At 37.9% G+C, this 26093-nt stretch overlaps 2 protein-coding genes and 1 long non-coding RNA gene across 4 annotated transcripts; 1 reads left to right on the top strand and 2 right to left on the bottom strand.

Annotated features, from left to right (window-relative positions):
* Window positions 1-1658: 1658 nt before the first annotated feature.
* LOC140767672 (putative disease resistance protein RGA1) lies at window positions 1659-6804 on the bottom strand. Its single transcript, XM_073107665.1, has 2 exons — window positions 2917-6804; window positions 1659-2012 (listed from the first exon to the last, which is right to left on the bottom strand). The coding sequence occupies exons 1-2, from the start codon at window positions 6667-6669 to the stop codon at window positions 1962-1964; spliced, it is 3804 nt and encodes a 1267-aa protein (XP_072963766.1). The 5' UTR covers window positions 6670-6804; the 3' UTR covers window positions 1659-1961.
* A 9883-nt stretch (window positions 6805-16687) lies between these two features.
* LOC140767496 (uncharacterized) lies at window positions 16688-17422 on the top strand. The gene is made up of 2 exons (XR_012105583.1): window positions 16688-16742; window positions 17052-17422. It is a non-coding gene; the product is annotated as an uncharacterized lncRNA (long non-coding RNA).
* Window positions 17423-18975: 1553 nt separating this feature from the next.
* Window positions 18976-24176, bottom strand: LOC140767642 (putative disease resistance RPP13-like protein 1). Of its 2 annotated transcripts, XM_073107637.1 has the most exons (3): window positions 21896-24176; window positions 20286-21823; window positions 18976-19397 (listed from the first exon to the last, which is right to left on the bottom strand). In XM_073107637.1, the coding sequence occupies exons 1-3, from the start codon at window positions 24042-24044 to the stop codon at window positions 19392-19394; spliced, it is 3693 nt and encodes a 1230-aa protein (XP_072963738.1). In that variant the 5' UTR covers window positions 24045-24176; the 3' UTR covers window positions 18976-19391. The 2 variants fall into 2 exon arrangements, with proteins under 2 accessions (XP_072963738.1, XP_072963737.1); XM_073107636.1 differs by having other exon boundaries at window positions 20286-24176.
* Between the last annotated feature and the right edge of the window lie 1917 nt (window positions 24177-26093).

The raw sequence follows: 26093 nt of genomic DNA, 5'->3' as shown, positions 1-26093 counted from the left end.
TGACATCCTACTGAAAAAGAAAGATGCAATCAAATGAATTCACTTGTCAATGCATTCTCAAACTCATGTGGGAAAGATTACTTCATTTTCTCTTGAGACTCCTTCGATACTCTTCTCTTATTTCCCATAGCTGTTTTCCAACTACTCTCATGTCAGGTCAATTCAGAGCAATGGAACGCTAAATTAAATATCTTCCACTGCTTCTTCCAACAAAGGATCCAATATATCATGCTATCATTAACCTTAAAGTACCCATGGGTTTATTTCATCAGCAAAGTTACAAAACTAAATTGCGGATGTCAATGGTTTGTGGCATTGGGGTTTTGGATTTAGTGATAGATAGTATGTCTTACATATTAATAGTGAAATTACAATTGGTACCCTATATTTTACCAATAAAATAAACTACATTTATTATTATTGGTTATCAATAGAGCATTTCATTTGCTAAAAATAAACCCCTTTTCCTCATCCCTTGATGGTGATCTAAAAACTTACTCCTTCCACTAGTTTCATTTTTTGAAGGTAAGGAATGTGTCAGGTCAAGAAATTCTTCGGCAAAAGAGTATTAGGTTTCTCTCATGGGGATCCGACGTGTCTTGCATTTGGAAAGAAGGGAAAAAAAAACATATATGAATTCTTGGAATGGATTTAGGGGTGAAAACAGGTCGGATTAACTCCGACCCAACCTGACTCAGATCGAATTCAGATAAAAAATTTCTATTCGATTCAGATACGAATAGAATTTTTGAAAAAAATTCAGATATGGATTCAGTTACTAGTTGGATATATTTTTCAAATTCGGATACGGATATCGGATATCCGTTTACCCACATATTTTTTTAAATTATAGAGATTAATTTCTGTAATTTTATATATTTGGCATACAAAAAAATTATTTGTTGTAAAACTCTTAATAATTTTGTGTTAATTATATAAATAAAATATTATAATTATTTTAAATTTAATTAATATTCGTTTAAGATCCGATCCTCTATCCGAAAATTATTCGTATCCGTTTAGTTAGGATATAGTTTTAAATTTTGCTATCTGTCCATATCCGTAGCCGAATTCATATCCGAACTAAAAGTATGAATACGAATATAGATTGAACACTATTCGATCCGTATCCGATAAAATTACCCATCAATTTTGGATTTATATCATAATCCCTCTTCGAACTTACTGGCATCCACCTCCTCATCTCGTACACGCCCTCTATAGGAGTGTGATATCTGGGGAGAAGGCTGGGAAAAGGCACAGATTAGAGGAGTGGTAAAACGGTACAAATCAATATTTATTCAAATTCATAATTGATGGTTGGGGTCATTTGTGAGAATAAATATTTTGAGGGATTTGGTTGCAATGATTCCTTTTAGAGAAATAATTATCTCTTTAATGTTCTATGTAGTCCATTGTTTGCCAAAGTTGCAGTCTTTGTGAGCTAAGATAAGTACGTGAAAGAAGCATTTACCAGTTGCAAGATTGACAATGATATCAGATATAAAGACAACGATCTTTTACTTTTGAAAGTCATCATGAATCTGGAAGAGGGTAAATACAAGTATCAAATTTCTCACTCGTATTATCTTTAATACAACTTGAAATGTGCCACTCGGAGATGTTGAAAAACAAAGTATGCAATAATCATTTCACCCTTGCTTTGATCTTCTCAGAAGACTTACAATTAATTAACTTGAAAAATTCCACAAAACCACTACATGAAAATGGATCGGTACAGTTTCCGTCACTCCAGTTCAACATCAGGAGTTTATTTTTTTCTAAAGGAAAAACATAAACATTATAACCCTCCACACACCTCCTAGTCCACTGTTTAAACATTATATCCCCACACCAATTAAAGTTTCAACATCCAAAACAACAATATCACATCACTTCACCACAAAACTGAACAAAATAAACCAAGCAAAACAGTATCACTATCAAAATTAAAACAAAAACTAATGAAATTCCATGTCCATCGGCTCCAGACGCGGCCACATTCTTGCTTCCTGCCCAGCAAAGTAATATAGTATTAATATTAGTCCGATGTAGAAGCTCGACTGTCCCTTCTTGTCGGAAAATTGAAAATTTTTACTATTTCTATGTAGCCAAGTGCACCAGATACAGCTGACTATCACAATCTCTACTTAACACTTCTTATCTTTTCAACATCATGAGTTGATGGTCTTTTGGGTTTTTGTCACGAAATCACACTTCTTGTTTAAAATCTTCAGAAAGATTGAAATCTATATAGAGCAATAATCAATATCTGTTTTTCAAACCTAAATCAAATTATTTGATATGGATCTATTCTGTACTGTCATCACCGTATAAACACAGTAGGAATTGTACAATTCTTCGGAATAGGACCATAAAAAAATCCACTTTTATTTCAACAAATATAAGGATGAAGAAGCATCATCCTGATTAGTTGAATTATTGACATCAACTATAAGTAAGTTTCTATTTTTCGGAAAAACATGTGAATCTCATAAAGTTCTCACAAGACTAATATGAAATGTGAACTCGAAATTAAAATTTGCTACATCATTTCTGAATTGCAAACTGGTTATTGACCAAACAGAAAAATCCAAGTAGTATTGATGTTACTGAAACATCTAATGTGTAACATGTTTGTCAGTAATCTAAAATGACCAACCAAGAAAATAGTTAATGAGAGAGAACGTACTACGATCTTGCCTATACGAATTTAACTAACTAAAAATTTAAGAAGAATGGGCACATCCTGGTGCACTAGACTACAGGGAATGCTATAAAGGCACCGAAAAGTTTCATTGGATATATAAAAAGAACAGACAATGGAGAAATGTAAATATAAGGACGAACGAACGGGAAATTCATTGTTATATCCCGAGGAATTAAATATTAAGGGGACGGTGAAAGAACTCATACCCGGGTTTGGCAATTGTGTTCTTCTAGAGTAATAGTTGCTAATTTCTTCTTGTTGTAACTACCTATTTGTACATCAGGGATGTGTTGAATCTTGGGCCAATCCGGACCGGAATGTCGTAGGCACCTCTCTACCAACTCTGGGGAACAATCATGTAACCGCAGTTCTTTTAGCGATGATGGAAGTTTTGGCAGTGACTGGAGCTCTCTGGAGTGGTATACCCGTAGAACTAGGAGACAAGAGAGGCTTTGCTGTTCTTCAAGCAGGAACTGCCAAGAGGATACATCTCTTATATATAGCGCTTGCAGCAAGGTGCGGTTCTTTACCGCCCATTCTTCTAGTGCTGAGGATCGGATTCCAATACAGCATTCAAGATGCAGATTTCGGGCGGAGATGCTTTTCAATGGCACAGTGCATAACAGCGAGGGATCGTCAATGCGAATCGCGTCCAGTATTAAGGAAGTTGAGGAAGAGGGATGTTCCGCTAATGACGTTGACAATGATGATGAAGCATCTGCAACTAAACTGGGGCATTTTTTCACTTCCAAATACTTGAGGGATGGGAGTGCTTGTAGACCCCCTAAGGATTCTAGCTGTGAGCAATCCTTAATCGACAAATGGTCTAGAGCTTTCCATCTTCCAAGCACTTGTGCCAAGGGAAGGGATTTGATGTTTGCACAGCCAACGATAATCACTCTAGTGAGAAAGTCGAGGTCTTGCGGAGCTTTGTTAGGTAATGGATCCAGTGCATCGCAATGCTGTATAACAAGGGTGTGCAGCGACGAAGGAAGGAACCTTCCTGATGTTGAGCCGTTCCGCAGTTTCGAACAACCCGTTACCATGAGTTCCTTGAGAGAGGTGAATTTCCCGAATCCTCCGATAGGTAAATGTGTCAGCTCACTACAGTTCTGGATTAACAACTCCACGAGAGATGTAAAAAGCTGAGGATGCAGTAACAAACCCTCGGCTAAGGACACGAGGTCTCCACAAGAGTGGATTTCCAGTGAGGAAAGAGATGATGATGACGATGATGCCTCTCCCTGGTCGTGCCACAGTTGTGGAAGAGTAACCCAACTCACATTGTCAATATACAATTTACTTAAGCCACAAGGCAGATTTGGAAACACTCTCAGCTTGGGGCAATTATAAACCCCTAGAGTTTTCAAACATGGAAGCCATTGGGTCGCTCCTCCGTAAAACTCTTCTAGTGCCGGCATGTTTATAATAGATAGCTGTTTCAACGATGGGAAAACGCGAACCTCAGTTCCCCTGTTGGGTGCACTGCCAACCGACTTTAACGAACGAATGTCATATAATTCTAGAGACTCAAGGTAGGGTAGCTGTCCAAGAGGTGATAGGTCTTCCCATCCATCGCAATTCCAAAATTGAATAGATACTAACTTTGATAGAGATTGAGGAGACATCCAATGTGGACTTCTGCGGCCCATATAACATCGTATTATCAGTTTCTTGAGATTGGAATGTGGTTCAAGGGCGTCAAGTATCTGCTCATCAACCTCTGGGCTTCCACTACTTCTACATGTATAATATTTGCCAGTCCAGTTTAAAGTCAGTTTTTGGATGTGCTCTTTTTCCTTCAAATTTGCTTCAAAGATATCTTCAACCCTTGATACGTTTTCGAGGCTCTCAATAACTAGTTCACGGAGCTCTCGCAAGTTTTTCAACTCCAAAAAGTTATTCCCATTCACTGCAACAATGAACTTTTCCAAAATCTGAAGTGAGGTTAGTCTCCCTATACCAGATATTTTGCCCCACCGAGTATTCGGAGTACTTAAGATTCTAAGGTTAATAAGGTTGTCGATTGAATCTGCTGAAAAATCTGAGAGAGGGAGGTATCTATCATGATAATACAAGAATCGGAGGTGGTAAAGCTTATTCACTGATTTAGGGACATGAGAAATATCATGATCAGCTAAGTAGCGGAGGTGTATTAGGCTACTAATACAATCATCAATGATATTAAAATTTCCCACTACCAATATGCACAGGCTTTTCAGACCTTTGAGCACCTTAAGAATGTCATCTTCACTGGAATCTGAATTTATCAAAAGTGTGCGCAAGTTTTTGAGTTTGATGATCTCAGGTATAGGAAGAGCAACAGAATTACTGATTGATAAGTGACGAATACTTGTAGGTATACTTTTGGGCCCAGAGCTCTCATCAATTCTAAAGCATTCACCCTGGGAAACAAATTCTGCAAGCTCATGGAGTAAATCATGCATAACATAGACTCCGTAATCCGTTTTACAATCAAAAAATGATTTTTTCACTAGATCATCGAAGTACTCATGTCCTATATCCTCTGGTCGTCTATTTCCTTTCACAGGCTTCTGAACCAGACCTAGAGCCATCCACATGTAGATAATTTGCTCCTTATCAAACTCACAATCTTGAGGAAATATGCTACAAAACCTAAAGCAAGGCTTCAGGTGTGAAGAGAGATGTTGATAACTTAGTCTCAGAGCTGGCATTATGTCATTCTGGCTTTGTTCTAGTTCCCAAATTTCACTATTTAAGATATCTTCCCAGTGCTCATCATCTAAATTGTTCCTCAATATCCCTCCCACAGTCTTTGCAGCTAAGGGGGACCCTTTTAACTTTTTTACAATTTTCTTTCCAATGTCTTGCAGTTTGTTATAATTCTTGGGGTCCTCATCACCAAATGCACAGTTCTTAAAGAAATCCCAGTAATTTTCTTCACTCAAACCCCTTAATAATATAGGTTCCATGGTACCTGTCATCATCTTTGTAATTTTTTCCATTCGTGTTGTTAATAAGACCATGCTTCCACCCTCTACTGAACTGAAAGGTGCTAGTAACTTACCCCAACTTTCTCTATCATCATCATTCCAGACATCATCCAACACAAGCAGAATTTTTTTCGACTTCAAACTTTCTAAAATCTCCCGTTGAAGCAAATCAAGATTATCGATGGTATGATTTTGATGAAGCTTTAAACTTTCATAAATCTTCTTTGTAAGTGAGAGAACATCAAAATTATTAGAGACACACACCCATATCCTCGGGCTAAAGTGCTTCTCTATTCTCTCGTCGTTGTATACAAATTGTGCAAGAGTAGTCTTCCCAATCCCTCCAACCCCAACTATAGGTAGAATGGAAAAATTCCTCCTAACAGATGCAGAACTGAAACATAGCAATTTGTTTATTAAGTTGTCTTTCTCATCATCTCGCCCAACCACTTTGTGTTCAACAGGTAAAAGGGAACTAGTATCACGGTTACTCGTGTTCGAAGGTTGCTTGTGCTTTAATTTGCCCACCAAATGAACAAAATGCCCTACATCAGCTGCAACCTCATCTAATCCCTTAACTATATTCTTCAACCTTTCTAAAGTGGTATCCTTACGCACGGCACGTTCAAAAATAGTTTTGAGGCGGGAGGCAGCATGACTCACCTTGCTCTTCTTCCCCTTGATTTCTTCTTCCAGTTGGTAGTAGTCCATCTCATCTATGAAGTCCTCTGCCTCGTTAACCACATCTCTAAACTGCCACAACCAACGCGCCAGCTCTGGGTTCTCCTCCTTGATATGGCAGCTATCGACCACGTCCATCACTGCTTGGATCTTGGGAAGGGCCTTCTCTAGCCTTTTCAGCTCTGCCTTAAGGCCGAGCTGCCTCTTGGACTGGTCCTCTTTAACATAGGATATGAGGGAAGTGATGAGGTTACTAACGATGCTCGACGCGAACCATCCACCGACTACCGATCCCACCGCCATTGTAGAAGCTCTGTTCCTCCTTCTTCCTTACAACTGGAGGAGTAGAACAAAGAGAATAGCTAGCTCTCCTTCTATCATATATTTAGGAAGCCCAGTTCCGGCTTGCCGTCTTCCGTTTGTACGCTTTGTGCAAATGCGCAGCAAATACGTTCTTTCATCAGAACCACTCGTACAAGCCGACGTCAAGGATAGTGTCGTTGAATAAAGCGGCCATTGAGTGGCCCTGCTCCTTCCTCGTAACTCCATGATAGGGAAACTAGTAGTTTTTCCTCGATATTTAAGTGTGACAAATAGAGGAAACTGTTGGGTTTTGGCTCGTTCCACAGCCTCACTTCACTTGTAGCCGCCTCCCACTCCCACTCCCACTCCCACTCTTCTCCTCCTCTGACGAACCCCTCGTCCCCTTCATCGGCCACAAGATCGAGCTCCTTCTTGGTCCGTCAACACCACCCTCGGCGAGCTCCTCTCCTCCGTCCACTCCATGTCCTTCATCTGCCGCAGGGAGATCGCCGTCGACTCCCTCTACAAGGCCAAGACCCGGTTCGTCTTGCTCGCGCACAGCGATCTCTCCGGCCCCGTCCCCAACTCGATGGGAAACTGCTCCAATCTCGTGGGATTCGACTCCTACAACAATCTCACCGGAGAGTTCCCGTCCTAGATTTGCGAGCCCCCGGACGTCACCTATTTTAACTCCTCTTCGAACGATTTCGTCGGGGGGCTTGGATTCCGGTGGATTAGAGGGTCTTCGGACGATCTCTCCGCCCTCGGCCCCGGGCATTGATGGTCTAATTCCAGTGCAGCTTGGAAATATTGAGCTACTTCAGGTACTGGACCTCATTTAGTAATTTAGCTTGGTTATCTAGATATTAGCTTCAAACTGAGAGAATATTACCATTTATAATAATATATGAGAGTTCTTTGGAGTCCATTTTGGTAGCTTCATCAAAAGAGGTCTCCTCTGTCACATTAGATCCATTAGCTTCATTTTGTGCTCTAGTCACTGATGGAGTAACTGCTTCAGCGATGATGTCCTGCTGAACTTCTGTAAGAAGAATGCAATAGTAATCACTTATCGTTTAAATCTTAATCAAGACCATACTTTCTATATGCCTAATGTTTCTGAACAATAACTTCAAATGATAAGAATGGTTACCACTTGAAGTAACGGGGGGTCAATTCTTCAATGTGTCTTCTTGTTTATTTATATTATTGTTGTCTCTTTCTTTGTTTGGTCTTGTTGATTTCGGTGCAAAATCCCTCTTTTCTTGGTGTAGATTTCAGTTGAAATTCTTTTTCTTTGATAAATCTGCCAAGTGGGTATTGTAGATCTTCTATGTGATATATCTTGCTTTATGGAAAAGATTCGATTATTATGATTCTTTTTGCAGGTTAGAGAATGAAGATATGAGAGAAGATATTGACATGGAGAAGAAGGCTGCAGAGATAAGTTCAATGCATTTGTTGTTTCCATTTCTTTCTTGTGAAAGAACTTAGGAGAAGAGGTGCCTCAAGGATCGAAGGTGACCATCTGAAGAAGAAGAAGAAGAAAAAGGCAGACAAAAGATCTTTTTAATGTAATGTTTGAAGTTTCTGATCTGTCTAATTACTATTTATTATTTAATCACTTGTTTTACTACATTATTGTTTAATTACTTATTAGATCTGTTTAATTACTTAGCATCAAATGTTTACTATAGTGTTTTTAGTTTAATTACTTAGCATCAAACGTTAAATATACTTTAGTATCTTTTTTCTGAATATTTAAACTTTAAATTTAAATATTATGATTAGTTAGAATTTTTTATTGTCTTCACATTTTAAGATAATAAAAAAAGTATTTTTTTCAAATTCTAGATCAAAAATATTTATCATCAGATATACCAAGTAAAACTATAACAAGGGTAATTTGCACCAAAACACACTGTTTTTGTTTTTGGGTTAGATCCATTTTATATTTTCCTTGCTTGAGAGGGTTTTCTTATTATTATCTTCCAACTTTGTTCTCATTTTATAATTTATATTTAATTTTAAACTCATTTCTTATCTTTTTCTCAAATAAGAAGAAGAAATAATAAAATAGCAAATATGCATTTATATTCAACAAAGAAAAGACAATAAGGTCAATCCGATCATATGTTTCCCTTATTCCAACTATCACAACCAAAAATTGTTTTATCCCATATTTTTATTCCAATACTTATTCCCCCTTTTACAACCAAACACCAAGTTAGAATTGGAAAAAAAAAATTTCTATATTCCAGAATAAGTCCTCATTTTATTCCAATTCCATTTTTTCTTTATTCCGCAACCAAATAAGCTCTATACGAAAACGAAAATAAGAGAACAAGATTGTTGTTGGAACTATCGCACCCTGCCTAGAGACATGATATAACCCGAGAAAACAATCTCAAGAGACATGAAGCCAAAGGAAGCAAAATTAACAGAAATAATTCAAAAAAATAATCTAACTAAAATAATACCTAGATCATTCATAAGGTTCAACAAATACTAATCTGACATAAATAAAAAATCTAAATAACTAGAACTAATTCATAAACTCCTAATGTGGAGGATTTTCGTTGTTCAATCTATTTTAGGATTTGATTACTATTTGGGTTTCCTTGTTTTCTTAAGGTTTTATCTTAGAGATTCGCAGCCATCATATTCCCAGATTGGGGCGTGACAAAAACCTTCGCGCACTTCAATCCATCACATATTGCTCATTGTAGTAGAATGATAGCTCCTAAGATCGTCACTCCTCAGCCTGCAAAGGAGTGAGGCAGCTAGGATACCCTTGATTTAATAGAGGTTACTGCTAGTCTCGGCTAAAATCATGACACAGTAGAGTGCGACGTACTAAGAACACTACTCATGGTTGAGGTTAAGACCTTGAGTCCGCAGTGGTCCAATGTGTTTTTGTCAAGATCCGGAACTCTCGAATCTTCTTTATTATTTGTGTGGTAGAAAATGCCTTTAGGAGTGTAAACTATCATGCGGCCTTGACCTCGACTTGAATATCACGCCGAAGCCGATGTTGAAATGCTCTTCAAGGCTAAGTCTGACCAGCCCCCAACTCAATTGTAAACGTGCTCGAACTCCTCCTGGTAGGCTCGAACCATAGTCTTCTGGGTTAGTTTAGTGAGGACTACCTAGAAATCTTCATAATGACGGGTTAAACTACACGCATTAGGGTTCCACGAATTTGTGCCAAACTAAAATGGACACACTCATTGTGTCGCATGGTACCAATAGATGACCGTCTTTTTAAGTGGAAAGAGGCCAATAGGACCTTGTGGTTCTCCGGTGTTCCTTGGTATGCAATAAATTGTTCAACATGGTAGATCCAATTTGTAGTTGATCTTTAGAAAATTTAGTTGCATGGTTCTTCCTTGGATCCATATCTTGTGATATTGTTCATATAGATCCCCTCCTCAGCCTTTATAATAATCATTTACAGCTAGAGGTGAAAACGGGTCAGATTAACTCCGACCCAACCCGTTATCCAACCCGATTAGGATCGAATTCGGAATAATTTACTTCCTACCCTAATACGGATTTAGATACAAATAAATTTTTTGAAAAAATCTCAAATATGGATTTGAATACAGGTAAAAACTCAATACAGATAAGGATATGGGTCGGATAATTTTTCGAATACAAATATGGATATCGGATATCCATTTACCCGTGTATTTTTTGAATAATTTATAATTTATAGTTATTTAAATATTGAATATTGATATTGTTACTAATAATGTGGTCTATATGATCTATAGAGATCGGTTTTGCTAAATTTATATGTATTTGACATGCGAATTTTTTTAACTCTTAATATTTTGTGTTAATTGTCTCCAAAAGAAAGGTTATAATTCGTTTAAAATTCGATCCACATTCGTTTAAAATCCAATCTTCTATTCGAAAACTATCTGATCCGTATTCATTTAGTTATGATATGGTTTTAAATTTTAATATCCGCCCAATATCCATATCTGAATCCGTATCTGGATACAAAATATGAATATAGATATGGGTTAAGCACTATCCGATCCGTATCTGATTCGTTTTCATCCCTATCTGCAACTGTTGTTATGGTCACCGAGGTATTGGATCCTCTATAATAAAAGGCACAAGTATATTTTATAATAACAAATTAAAAATTGCACTTACAAAGAACTCAATCTTCTATGGTAGAAGCAAACATATTCAAGTTAAATATCATTTTATTCGAGATTTGGTCAAAGATGATGAAATCGAGATTAAGTATTGCAATACTTAAAATCAATTAGCAGACATATTCACCAAAGCTCCCAAGATAGATACTTTCACCAAATTGAAGAAAAAGCTCAGCATGAAAATGGCCTAGTTTAAGAGGAAAATGTTGAAATATTAAGTTAGCCCATTTGACTAGTCAATTAGATTAATTGGCTAGTGTAGAATTAAAAAAATATTTAACATTGGTACTTTGGTTTTGAGATGATTCTTAGCCTTCTTTATGCCTTTGAATTATAGCAATCTTTTGAGTTCTTTAGAAGTTAGAAATCAAAGAGTTATATAGTATAACTAAGAATCATGTAAACTACTACTATATATATGTGTGTGTGTGATTTTATTTTATGCCAAGTAAGTGAAGTAAGAAAAGTTTAAAATTTTTATCCACTTTATCTTGTGTTAAGTATCAAAAGATCAATCTTCTCTTGAATTTTCTAGCACCTTCTCCTAACATAGTCAAGTGCACCGGATACAAGCCGACCAGCACAATCTCCACCTAACACTTTATATCCTTTTTTTTCTTGAGAAAAGAAGTAGATTAATTAGCCCTCCCAAGTGCAACTAAGAACTATATTTCTACCATAATTTGTGAGCTAGTCAGCTGATTAGTTAACTATATATGGTTGATGAATGAAAAAGAAAAAGAAGATAACAAATATAAACAGTCATCAATGATCGCAGTAGCGGTCCACAGAGCCGAATTTGACCCTTCAAAATATTCATGAACAGTAAGGTGTTGATTTCAATAATTAGGTGGGAGATCCCCATTGACGGATGTAAAGGAGGGCCTCCTAGTGGCCGATTGCTTCAATAGCCAAAGTGGAATGATAGACGCAATACCGACTGTCGCGCTAATTGGGGAACCAAGTGAGGTGCGCAGCATGAAGCTTGCCCTATTGGATTTGTTGGGACTCGAAAAAGAGGCATCGATGTTTAGTTTGAGAAAACCAAATAGAAGGGGTTCCCAGCGGACGAGCCTAGAAGGGGTAGAAGGCCTAGTGTTCAGTGGAGCCAAGATCTCATAACATTCTTATGCAAGGACGAGCATTCTTTTCTACACTATCATTGGAGGTTCACGGAACGAGTTGTATACAATATTGTTACGGTGCATCCATACAAGCCAAAACATGATGCCAATGACAGCCATGAGTAAGGCGTGAGAATTGCTTGACAACAAGCTAGCTCAAGGAGCCAAGAACTATCGGCCCATGCAAGGTCTGATGGGCCAATGGGCCAGATTTCCCTGACATCCCATATTCAACATTAGGAGTTGGTGGTCATTTGGATTTTTGTCATGAAATCATATTTCTTGGTTAAAACCTTCAAACAAATAATGCAAAAGAATGTAAAAGAACTAAATCTAAAAATAGATGAGGAAGAATCCAAACAAATAATGCAACATAAGTCCTTACAAGTTTTCCATGTTTTTTTGATTGAAAATGAGCTGATATCTTAGCTAATGGTTACATCACGCTCTTATTTTTCCAACAGCTAGGCCATCCAAGGCTGTGGACCCATTCAATGCCCATCCTATCTGAAACAAAAATGGAGTCTAGCTCCGGGGGCAGCTTATTAGTCCTACCCCAAATAGATTTGGTAGCAGATTTCCTCCCTTAGATAACCAATCTACTGCCATGTTTCATTCTCTATATGTATGAAGGAATTTAATCTTTCTAAATGATGACAAAACTGAGTAACAATTTTGGATTATCCCTTTTAACTACCATAGGCCACTGTCCTCCCCTCTGAATATTCTTATCAAGGTAATAGCATCAGACTCCACAATTATCTCATCCCACTTTCCATAGGCTTCTCTCAGGCCCGCCTGCATGGCCTAAACCTCATAATAGTTAGCTGAATCTCTAATCGTCAGAACTGCCGCTGCCTGTAGCAGTTCACCTTTTTCATCTCTGATGGTGAACCGGACACCTTCCTGATATTCTCCCTCTTTGAAGGACCCATCAATAATTTTCACCCAGCCCAAAGGAGGAGGTTACCATCGCACCTTTATGGTAATGTTTTTCTCACACTGTCAGGCTTCTTCATATATTTTTAATCTAGCATGAGTGCCCTCCTTGCCACCACTTTTGCCCTTGATTTCTTATCGTAGAAAATTCTGAAATTTCGTTCCTTTCAAATTTCCCCAAATCGTGGCCACAATAGTAGCCTTAATCATACTATTAGTCCTCTAGTCCATATTCCACCTGTGTGCGATCATTCCGGTTCGACGACCAAGCCCAAACCTCTAGTGCAAAATGACACATGTAAAATAGATGCATCCCTGTTTCAGGGAACAAGCCAGACATCTCACAGTTGTCATTAGGCCCACATCTCAGTCCATAGAGGTATTCATGGGTTGGGACACTATTCTATAAAAGTTTCCATAGGAAGGCTCAAAGAGGGAAACTGGCCACCTAAGTTTTCCATGTTACTGGATCTTAATCATATCTATCAGATATAAAAATACAAGGGATCCTAGGAAGGGCCTGTTGTAGCCTTTTCAATTCTGCCTGAAGGCCAAGCTGCCTCTTGGATTGGTCCCTTTAACATAGGATATGAGGGAAGTCATCAGGTTACTATTGATGCTCGATGCGAACCATCCACCAACTACCAATCTCACTGCCATTCTAGAAACTATGTTCCCTCTTCTTCCTTACAATTGGAAGTGTAGAACAAAGAGAATAGCTAGCTCTGCATCTACCTATCTTCAGGAAGCCTCGCTCCCCCTTGCTGTCTTTCGTTTGTATGCTTTGTGGAAATGCACACCCAACATGTTCTTTCATAATGACTCGCACAAGCCGACGTCGAAGATAGTGTTATTGCCTTGCTCCTTCCTCAAAACTCAACAATAGGAAAACTAGTAGTTTTTCCTCGATATTTGAAGTGTAACAAATAGAGAAAACTGTTGGGTTTTGGCTCGTTCCATTTAAGACTTAGCCAAGTCCTGTTATAGATTTCCTATTCGTAGATTGAAGTGGGGCCCATATGAAGCATTATAAAAAGAAAATTAGATTTTCTTTTTTCAGGGGGAAAAATAGAAAAAGGAAAAGAAATCTATTTCTTAGTTATAATTTAAGATGAATAAGTGTCTAATCTCAATATTTAATAGTATTCACATCAGCTCAAACTAGCATACACGATGTTAGCCACATGGACCTAGCGACTTTTGGCCGTGCTCTGCCCCGAGTCAGTCTCTAGACTGAGCGAGTAAATGATCATTGTAGCTATCATAAATGAAATAACAAAATGTTATCATGCAAAATGAAACAATAAAATGTAGTTACCTTGAATATTAAATAAGCATATGTACATGCATGACTTGAGTACCATAAACCCATAAAATATATTATAACTATAGTGTCCATACTACTCCTAGACTACGGAGGATTTATTTGCCTGACTTGTCAGTTGCATGCACTCCTCAATTATCTAAACCTCAAGCTCTAAGATCTTTCTCGTACAGTGGTGAATCTACTAAAGTTATGAAAGTAACCTCCTTACACCATAAACTCTTCTATATAGAACTAAAACATAACTAAGCGCCAATGTCTTATGAGATTAGGTGGATACACCATAAACTCTTCTATTTATAATCCAAATAACAATGATATTAGTATTGCCGGTCTTAGGTGCCATTAGGACCAATTATAGGTACCCCCAATTCACTACTACGCAAAAATAAAGTTGACTTATAACAATTATTGTGAGTAGACTATAATTCTTGATAATTAATATTTAATGCATTGATCTAATATGGTCACAACTATACATAGAGACTTAGGATGAAAGATAACAAATAAATCCACTTGGTCTTGCCTTAGGCCCAAAATAATATGTTGGCTCCATTGGTGACTTGATGATCACACGTTGAATTTGAAGACCTGAATTTTTTTTCGTGCCCTTCATCTTGTGTCAAATCTGGTCTCTCATGCAAGAGTCTCATTTTAGGCCAAATATATTGAAGTTAATTGCAACCAAGGGCCCAAGGCCCAACCTAGGCATAACACAGGTTGTGCTGCCCGCAACCCACTCATAGGCAACTAGGTTAGGTTAAGACTAAAACCCAAGCTTAACTTACCCCTTCCTCTCTCTTAGCGATAGGCAAACCAAGAGAAGATAAGGAGGTGGTTACTCACAATCACCAACAACAACATACGAGGCTAGCTATGCTGCCAACTAGTCAACGAAGGATGCACAAGGCCGAGAGGGTCGATTGGTGTAGTTGACGGTAAGGGAACATCCACTCCATGGTCAACAACCATGGAGATTTATATTATAACCAAGCAAGCAATGAGGGCTCTAAAGAAAAGGCACCTATAGCTTCATCTAGAGGAAAATAACACAAAAACTAATGCAAATACCCTAAGAAACCAGCGATAGGGCACTTATGACACAAAGGACATTGAGGGAAAGTTTTTCGAGCAGGTGTGGGGTGAACACGAGGTCATAAGACAATCTATCTAAAAAGCCAAAACACTACAACAACAAAAAAAAAAGCTGGAAGACTACATGCAACCAAGTGAAATTATCTCGAGGAGGAGAAAGAGGACTCATTGATGGTTCAAGAAAATGGGTCTACTCACACCTACAATGCTCTAGCGATGGGTTTGGCACAACAAGAAGAAAGGGGAAAATGTGGGTGATTACAAGTGGAGCGAAGAGAAGAAAAACAAGAAAATGAAGGATAATTTGGTAATGATTGTGGCTAGCATAGGTGCATTAGTTTTTCCTATTGGGTGTTACATCCTTAATGCACCTTGCAAAAAAAATTTGAGCAATAGCATCACTGAAATGTTGGAGTTTCACTATCACTAAGTCGCCTTTCTTTGAAGTCTCGAGGCTTTTGATTCTTGTCTGCTCACTTTTTTATCTTTTGTGATGCCTTCTCAAGATAGATTTTTATAATTTTTACATTTTGATGCCACTCCTTGGCAAGATTATATGTCGAAGTACTACTGCATTTGTGGTCAACCACCAAAGTATGCGGTATGGAAGATTATTGTCTCGTGATAATTTTGAAAAAGTTTTTTTTTCTTTTATGCAGAGCTTTACAACATGTTGTATGAGAATTGGACAATGTCAAGTAATTTGACCAAATCTCCCTAATTAGCACTTATAAAATGCCACAAATATTGCTCAAGAAGAGTATCTATTCTTTCAGTTTGGCCATAAGTTTGGGGATGGCAATTTGTGGAAAAGTAAAGTTTTGACCATAAGAGCTTGAACAACTCTATCCTAAATTGACCTAAGAATTGGGGATCCCTATTGCTCACGATGTTTTATAGAACTCCCCAATAGTTGGCCACATGACTTAGAAACAAACTAGCTACTTCCTTAGTGATGTAGTATAGCATATCTAGTGTAAAGGTCACATAATTTAAAATCGATCCATCACAACTAATTTGAGGCAATGTCCTAGGCTTTTAGTAAGATCACGATGAAATTTAAAAAGACATTTTCCCATGGTCATCAAGAACGAGGAGCAACTACGATATTCCACATGGAAGCGTGGCCTATTTTATCCTGTTGGCAAATAAAACAAGTGTGAAGTTACGGAGAAATTTCTACTTTCAAACCATATTTGTAGATACACAACGCCTAATGCCGTGATATCATTGTGCTCTCAAGTTATCTTCTCCTTTTGGTAATGTTCACCTTATTATTCTAATATTTTTCTATTCAGCATTTATATAATGTAGTTGCTAACAATGTCTTACTTGGTTATGCTTAAATGTATTTATTATCTGTTTTGGTAATGGGAAGCCTGTGCCAACTGATCTTGTTGTATTTCACAACCAATACTGGTGAGTTTAACGGACTCCGGTAGAAAAATATTTTAACTTTTTGGTTGCCGGGTTTATGAAAATAAAGTTTCACTGAAACCTGAAATTTACTGAAAACAAGTTGCTTTCTCTTAATCTTCTGTCTGATTAGTACTAACATTATATCTCTCGCATAATAACAGAATAAGTAAATAACCCTCCATCACAAAATTGATATCAAATTTACTGAGATTCTGGCATTGGGAAAAAGAAATCATGCAATGTCTATTTATCTTTCTCAAAATATTTTTACTCTTGTCAACTGATCAAAATGATTTGCCACGCTGACAGGGCAAGCAATGCTCGTCGAAGGAGACTGAAAAAGCATCATCATTCCCAGAACTGCGATATCTTCGTTGCCACATTCTGAAAGATTATAAATGTTTGGGGGCTGTATCAGGATGTATTGAATTGAAAAGCTTTTAAATGTTGGAGGCTGTATCAGGATGTACTGAAAAGCTGAAAAACAGTCTGCATCAAACTTTTCTCATGTATGGGCCGAAAATAAAAACATACCATCTCAAGAAGTTGTCGAGTTTGTTCTGTTAAGTACTGTGAGAAGTAGATGCATCAATCCTAGGAAACTGGGTGTGATAAACTATAATAGATTGTGCAACATTCTTCTGGCAGGATTCAGTATACATCTTGCATTTCAAGGACAACCTCGAGTGTCCATTGAGGAATCAAGCTCTGTCAACCAATGTTGGTGCAAGTGCTCCCATGCAAGTAGCTACTTTCTTTGTTCTGGGATGATTCAAACTTACTGTTCTATTGTCACAATAGGTGTTATAATGATAAGAAGAAAGTTTGGAACATTTAAATGTTGCATTTAAACATAAAACACAGACAAAAGTCCCAAAACTTCTCTAGATAGCAACAATAGTTTCTCAATGGCATTAACAAGCAGTATCTTGAGATACAAACTCCTCTCCGGGTATCCAATTTTTGCTGTTGTGTAATTGTTTTGTGTCAAATCCAGAAGAAGAAGAAGAAGGAAAAAAAGAAGAAGTAAATAAAAATAAAATTGGATGATATGAAAATGAAAGAGCCATGCACAGATAATAAAAGGACAATGGGCAGTTTGAGTTCAAAATGACATCCTACTGAAAAAGAAAGATGCAATCAAATGAATTCACTTGCCAATGCATTCTCAAACTCATGTGGGAAAGATTACTTCATTTTCTCTTGAGACTCCTTCGATACTCTTCTCTTATTTCCCATAGCTGTTCTCCAACTACTCTCATGTCAGGTCAATTCAGAGCAATGGAACGTTAAATTAAATATCTTCCACTGCTTCTTCCAACAAAGGATCCAATATATCATGCTATCATTGACCTTAAAGTACCCATGGGTTTATTTCATCAGCAAAGTTACAAAACTAAATTGCGGATCTCAACGGTTTGTGCCATTGGGGTTTTGGATTTAGTGATAGATAGTATGTCTTACATCTTAATAGTGAAATTACAATTGGTACCCTATCTTTTACCAATAAAATAAACTACTTTTATTATTGGTGGTAATGAATTGAGCATTTCATTTGCTAAAAATAAACCCTGTTTTCCTCGTTCCTTGATGGTGATCTAAAAACTTACTCCTTCCGCTAGTTCCATTTTCTGAAGGTAAGGAATGCCAAGTCAAGAAATTCTTCGGCAAAAGAGTGTCAGGTTTCTCTCATGGGGATCCGACATGTCATGTCATCCGGAAAGAAGGAAAAAAAAAATGTATATGAATTCTTGGAATGGATTTAGGGGTGAAAACGGGTCGGATTAACTCCGATCCGATCTGACTTGGATCGGATTCGGATAAAAATTTTTTATCCGATTCGGATACGAATAGAATTTTTGAAATAAATTCGGATACGGATTCGAATACGGGTCGAATATATTTTTCGAATTTGGATACAGATATCGGATATCCATTTACCCACATATTTTTTTAAATTATAGAGATTAATTTCTGTAATTTTATATATTTGGCATACAAAAAAATTATTTGTTGTAAAACTCTTAATAATTTTGTGTTAATTATATAAATAAAATGTTATAATTATTTTAAATTTAATTAATATTCGTTTAAGATCCGATCCTCTATCCGAAAATTATTCGTATCCGTTTAGTTAGGATATAGTTTTAAATTTTGCTATCTGTATCAAATTTCTCACTCGTATTATCTTTAATACAACTTGAAATGTGCCACTCGGAGATGTTGAATAACAAAGTATGTAATAATCATTTCACTCTTGCTTTGATCTTCTCAGAAGACTTACAATTAATTAACTTGAAAAATTCCACAAAACCACTACATGAAAATGGATCGGTACAGTTTCCGTCACTCCAGTTTAACATCTGGAGTTTATTTTTTTTCTAAAGGAAAAACATAAACATTATAACCCCACACCAAATAAATTCAACATCCAAAACAACAATATCACATCATTTCACCATAAAACTGAACAAAATAAAACAAGCAAAATAGTATCACCATCAAAACTAAGACAACAAAAACTACACATAAGCAATCAGGATGGAAGAAAAAAAATTCCAGAGATCAGCAGAATCATTTCTTCTGGTTCTTCTGAATAATTTCTTCTGGTTCTTCTTTCATTCCTCTGCTCTAGAGCGTTCGCATTCTTCATTCCTGCCCAGCAAAGTAACATAGTATTAATCTGATGTAGAAGCTCGACAAGTCCCTTCTAGTTGGGAGATTGAAATTCTTTTATTATCTCTACTAGCACTTGTCTTTTCAGCATCATGAGTTGATGGTCTTTTGGGATTTTGTCATGAAATCACACTACTTGTTTAAAACCTTCAATATAGAGCCATAATCAATATCGGTTTTTCAAACCTAATTAAAACAAAGAAGCAAATCTTTTGATCTGGATCTATCCTATAGTGTCATTCAAATATGGTTTTCGTACTATTCTGAACCGTATTAAGTGAAACTATGAAAGCATGACATCAAGCCAAACTATTTAACTACCATATAAACACGGTAGGAATTGTACAATTCTTTGGAATAGGATCATAAAAATCCACTTTTATTTCAACAAAAATAAGGATGAACTATTGATATCAACTATAAGTAAGTTTCTATATTTTGGAAAAGCATGTGAATCTCATAAAGTTCTCATTAGTGTTACTGAACTTGAAATTAAAATTTGCTACATCATTTCTGAATTGCAAACTGGTTATTGATCAAACAGAAAAATCCAAGTAGTATTGATGTTACTGAAACATCTAATGTGTAACATGTTTCTCAGTAATCTAAAATGACCAACTAGGGAAATAGTTAATGAGAGAGAACGTGCTACGATCTTGCCTATACGAATTTAACTAACTAAAAATTTAAGAAGAATGGGCATCCTGGTGCACTAGACTACAGGGAATGCTATGAAGGCACATGAAAGTTTCATTGGATATAGAAAAAGAAAAGACAATGGAGAAATGTAAATATAAGGACGAATAGAAAAATCATTGTGATATCCCGAGGAATTAAATATTAAGGGGATGGTGAAATAACTCATACCCGGGTTCGGCGATTGTGTTCTTGTAGAGTAATAGCTGCTAATGTCTCCTTATCGTATTTGCCTATTTGTACCTTAGGGATGTGCTGAATGTTGGGCCAATCCGGACCTGAATCTTGTAGGCACCTCTCCTCCAACTCTGGAGGACAGTCATCCAACCACAGTGTTTTTAGCGATGATGGAAGTTTTGGTAGTGACTGGAGCTCTCTGCAGTGGAATACCTCTAGAACTTGGAGACAACAGAGGCTTTGCAGTTCTTCAAGCGGGAACTGCCAAGAGGATACATCTCTTATATATAGCGCTTGCAGCAAGGTGCGGTTCTTCAATGCCCATTCTTCTAGTGCTGAGGATCGGATTCCCATACAGCATTCAAGATGCAGATTTCGGGCGGAGATGCTTTTTAATGGCACAGTGCATAACAGAGAGGGATCGTCGATGTGAATCTCGTCCAATATTAAGGAAGTTGAGGAAGAGGGATGTTCCGCTAGCGACGTTGACAATGATGATGAAGCATCTGCAACTAAACTGGGGCATTTGATCACTTTCAAATACTTGAGGGATGGGAGTGCTTGCAGACCCCCTAGGGATTCTAGCTGTGAGCAATCCTTAATCGACAGATGTTCCAGAGCTTTCCATCTTTCAAGCACTTCTGCCAAGGGAAGGGATTTGATGTTTGTACAGCCAACGATAATCACTCTAGGGAGAAAGTCGAGGTCTTGCGGAGCTTTGTTAGGTAATGGATCCAGTGCATAGCAATCAAATATATAAAGGTAGTGCAGCGACGAAGGAAGGAACCTTCCTGATGTTGAGCTGTTCCGCAGTTTCGGACAACCCGTTACCATGAGTTCCTTGAGAGAGGTGAATTTCCCGAATCCTCCGATAGGTAAATGTGTCAGCTCACTACAGCACCGGATGTCCAACTTCACGAGAGACGTAAAAAGCTGAGGATGCAGTAACAAACCCTCGGCTAAGGACACGAGGTCTCCACAAGAGTAGATTTCCAGTGAGGAAAGAGATGATGATGACGATGATGCCTCTCCCTGGTCGTGCCACAGTTGTGGAAGAGTAACCCAACTCACATTGTTAATAGACAATTTACTTAAGCCACAAGGCAGATTTGGAAACACTCTCAACTTGGGGCAATTAGAAACCTCTAGAGTTTTCAAACATGGAAGCCATTGGGTCGCTCCTCCATAAAACTCTTCTAGTGCCAGCATGTTTTCAATTCTTAGCTCTTTCAGCGATGGGAAAACGCAAACCTCAGTTCCCCTGTCGGGTGCACTGCCAACCGACTTTAATGAACGCATGCCATATAATTGTAGAGACTCAAGGTAGGGTAGCTGTCCAAGAGGTGATAGGTCTTCCCATCCATCGCAATTCTCAAGTTGAATAGATACTAACTTTGATAGAGATTGAAGAGACATCCAATGTGGACTCCTGCGGCCCATATAATATTCTATTATCAATTTCTTGAGATTGGAATGTGGTTCAACAGTGTCAAGTACCTGCTCATCAACCTCAGGGCTTCGACTACATTTATTATATCCCTCAGTCCACTTTAAAGTCAGTTTTTGGATGTGCTCTTTTTCCTTCAAATTGGCTTCAAAGATATCTTCAACCCTTGATACGTTTTTGAGGTTCTCAATACCTAGTTCACGGAGCTCTCGCAAGTTTTTCAACTCCAAAAAGTTATTCCCATTCACTGCAACAATGAACCTTTCCAAAATCTGAAGTGAGGTTAGTCTCCCTATACCTGATGTTTTGCCCCTCCGAGTATTCGGAGTACTTAGGATTCTAAGATTAATAAGGTTGCCGATTGAATCTGCTGTTAAATTTGAGAAATCAGGGGAGAAACTACCATGATAATACAAGAACTGGAGGTGGTAAAGCTTATTCACTGATTTAGGGACATAAGAAATATCATGATTAGCTAAGTAGCGGAGGTGTATTAGGCTACTAATACAGTCATCAATGATATTAAAATTTCTCACTACCAATATGCACAGGCTTTTCAGACCTTTGAGCACCTTAAGAATGTCTTCTTCACTGGAATCTGAATTTATCAAAAGTGTGCGCAAGTTTTTGAGTTTGATGATCTCAGGTATTGGAAGAGCAACAGAATTACTGATTGATAAGTGACGAATACTTGTAGGTATACTTTTGGACCCAGAGCTCTCATCAATTCTAAAGCATTCACCCTGGGAAACAAGTTCTGCAAGCTCATGGAGTAGATCATGCATAACATAGTGCTCTCTTGCATAACGGGTTTTTTTACAATCAAAAAATGATTTTTTCACCAGATCATCGAAGTACTCATGTCCTATATCCTCTGGTCGTCTATTTCCTTTCATAGGCTTCCGAACCAGACCTAGAGCCACCCACATGTAGATAATTTGCTCCTTATCAAACTCATAATCTTGATGAAATATGCTACAAAACCTAAAGCAAGGCTTCAAGTGTGAAGAGAGATGCTGATAACTTAGTCTCAGAGCTGGCATTATGTCATTCTGGCTTTGTTCTAGTTCCCAAATTTCACTATTTAAGATATCTTCCCAGTGCTCATCATCTAAATTGTTCCTCAATATCCCTCCCACAGTCTTCGCAGCTAAGGGGGACCCTTTTAACTTTTTTACAATTTTCTTTCCAATATCTTGCAGTTTGTTATAATTCTTGGGGTCCTCACCACCAAATGCACAGTTCTTAAAGAAATCCCAGTAATTTTTTTCACTCAAACCCCTCAAGAATATAGGTTCCATGGTACCTGTCATCATCTTTGTAATTTTTCCCATTCGTGTTGTTAATAAGACCATGCTTCCACCCTCTACTGAACTGAAAGGTGCTAGTAACTTACCCCAACTTTCTCTATCATCATCATTCCAGACATCATCCAACACAAGCGGAATTGTTTTCGACTTCAAACTTTCTAAAATCTCCCGTTGAAGCAAATCAAGATTATCGATGGTATGATTTTGATGAAGCTTTAAACTTTCATAAATCTTCTTTGTAAGTGAGAGAACATCAAAATTATTAGAGACACACACCCATATCCTCCGCCTAAAGTGCTTCTCTATTCTCTTGTCGTTGTATACAAATTGTGCAAGAGTAGTCTTCCCAATCCCTCCAACCCCAACTATAGGTAGAATGGAAAAATTCCTCCTAACAGATGCAGAACTGAAACTTAGCAATTTGTTTATTAAGTTGTCTTTCTCATCATCTCGCCCAACCACTTTGTGTTCAACAGGTAAAAGGGAACTAGTATCACGGTTACTCGTGTTCGAAGGTTGCTTGTGCTTTAATTTGTCCACCAAATTAACAAAATGCCCTACATCAGCTGCAACCTCATCTAATCCCTTAACTATATTCTTCAACCTTTCTAAAGTGGTATCCTTACGCACGGCACGCTCAAAAATAGTTTTGAGGCGGGAGGCAGCATGACTCACCTTGCTCTTCTTCCCCTTGATTTCTTCTTCCAGTTGGTAGTAGTCCATCTCATCTATGAAGTCCTCTGCCTCGTTAACCGCATCTCTAAACTGCCACAACCAACGCGCCAGCTCTGGGTTCTCCTCCTTGATATGGCAGCTATCGACCACGTCCATCACTGCTTGGATCTTGGGAAGGGCCTTCTCTAGCCTTTTCAGCTCTGCCTTAAGGCCGAGCTGCCTCTTGGACTGGTCCTCTTTAACATAGGATATGAGGGAAGTGATGAGGTTACTAACGATGCTCGACGCGAACCATCCACCGACTACCAATCCCGTCGCCATTGTAGAAGCTCTATTCCTCCTTCTTCCTTACAACTGGAGGAGTAGAACAAAGAGAATAGCTAGCTCTCCTTCTATCATATATTTAGGAAGCCCAGTTCCGGCTTGCCGTCTTCCGTTTGTACGCTTTGTGCAAATGCGCAGCAAATACGTTCTTTCATCAGAACCACTCGTACAAGCCGACGTCAAGGATAGTGTCGTTGAATAAAGCGGCCATTGAGTGGCCCTGCTCCTTCCTCCTAACTCCATGATAGGGAAACTAGTAGTTTTTCCTCGATATTTAAGTGTGACAAATAGAGGAAACTGTTGGGTTTTGGCTCGTTCCACAGCCTCACTTCACTTGTAGCCGCCTCCCACTCCCACTCCCACTCCCACTCTTCTCCTCCTCCGACGAACCCCTCGTCCCCTTTATCGGCCACAAGATCGAGCCCCTTCTTGGTCCGTCAACACCACCCTCGGCGAGCTCCTCTCCTCCGTCCACTCCATGTCCTTCATCTGCCGCAGGGAGATCGCCGTCGACTCCCTCTACAAGGCCAAGACCCGGTTCGTCTTGCTCGCGCACAGCGATCTCTCCGGCCCCGTCCCCAACTCGATGGGAAACTGCTCCAATCTCGTGGGATTCGACTCCTACAACAATCTCACCGGAGAGTTCCCGTCCTAGATTTGCGAGCCCCCGGACGTCACCTATTTTAACTCCTCTTCGAATGATTTCGTCGGGGAGCTTGGATTCCGGTGGATTAGAGGGTCTTCGGACGATCTCTCCGACCTCGGCCCCGGGCATTGATGGTCTAATTCCAGTGCAGCTTGGAAATATTGAGCTACTTCAGGTACTGGACCTCATTTAGTAATTTAGCTTGGCTATCTAGATATTAGCTTCAAACTGAGAGAATATTACCATTTATAATAATATATGAGAGTTCTTTGGAGTCCATTTTGGTAGCTTCATCAAAAGAGGTCTCCTCTGTCACATTAGATCCATTAGCTTCATTTTGTGTTCTAGTCACTGATGGAGTAACTGCTTCAGCGATGATGTCCTGCTGAACTTCTGTAAGAAGAATGCAATAGTAATCACTTATTGTTTAAATCTTTATCAAGACCATACTTTCTATATGCCTAATGTTTCTGAACAATAACTTCAAATGATAAGAATGGTTACCACTTGAAGTAACGGGGGGGTCAATTCTTCAATGTGTCTTCTTGTTTATTTATATTATTGTTGTCTCTTTCTTTGCTTGGTCTTGTTGATTTCGGTGCAAAATCCCTCTTTTCTTGGTGTAGATTTCAGTTGAAGTTCTTTTTCTTTGATAAATCTGCCAAGTGGGTATTGTAGATCTTCTATGTGATATATCTTGCTTTATGGAAAAGATTCGATTATTATGATTCTTTTTGCAGGTTAGAGAATGAAGATATGAGAGAAGATATTGACATGGAGAAGAAGGCTGCAGAGATAAGTTCAATGCATTTGTTGTTTCCATTTCTTTCTTGTGAAAGAACTTAGGAGAAGAGGTGCCTCAAGGATCGAAGGTGACCATCTGAAGAAGAAGAAGAAGAAGAAGAAAAAGGCAGACAAAATGTTTGAAGTGTCTGATCTTTTTAATGTAATGTTTGAAGTTTCTGATCTGTCTAATTACTGTTTATTATTTAATCACTTGTTTTACTACATTATTGTTTAATTACTTATTAGATCTGTTTAATTACTTAGCATCAAATATTTACTATAGTGTTTTTAGTTTAATTACTTAGCATCAAATGTTAAATATACTTTAGTATCTTTTTTCTGAATATTTAAACTTTAAATTTAAATATTATGATTAGTTAGAATTTTTTATTGTCTTCACATTTTAAGATAATAAAAAAGTATTTTTTTCAAATTCTAGATCAAAAATATCTATCATCAGATATACCAAGTAAAACTACAACAAGGGTAATTTGCACCAAAACATTTTATAATTTATATTTAATTTTAAACTCATTTCTTATCTTTCTCTCAAATAAGAAAAAGAAATAACAAAATAACAAATATGCATTTATATTCAACAAAGAAAAGACAAT

The sequence above is a fragment of the Typha angustifolia genome, chromosome 9 (genome assembly GCF_048772165.1).
Source record: "Typha angustifolia cultivar Huaian chromosome 9, ASM4877216v1, whole genome shotgun sequence".
In the NCBI taxonomy this organism is placed as follows: Eukaryota; Viridiplantae; Streptophyta; class Magnoliopsida; order Poales; family Typhaceae; genus Typha; species Typha angustifolia.
The sequence above is the reverse complement of the archived record's forward strand: the minus strand, read 5'-3'. Positions and strand labels throughout refer to the sequence as shown.

What these genes read in the sequence shown, in the direction of transcription:
- LOC140767672 (XM_073107665.1), bottom strand. Translation starts at nt 6,669, where the DNA reads ATGGCGGTGGGATCGGTAGTCGGTGGATGGTTCGCGTCGAGCATCGTT. An exon ending in AACACAATTGCCAAACCCGG is followed by an intron (nt 2,013 to 2,916) that starts GTATGAGTTCTT and finishes TTTGCTGGGCAG; the next exon opens with GAAGCAAGAATGTGGCCGCG.
- LOC140767642 (XM_073107636.1), bottom strand. Translation starts at nt 24,044, where the DNA reads ATGGCGACGGGATTGGTAGTCGGTGGATGGTTCGCGTCGAGCATCGTT.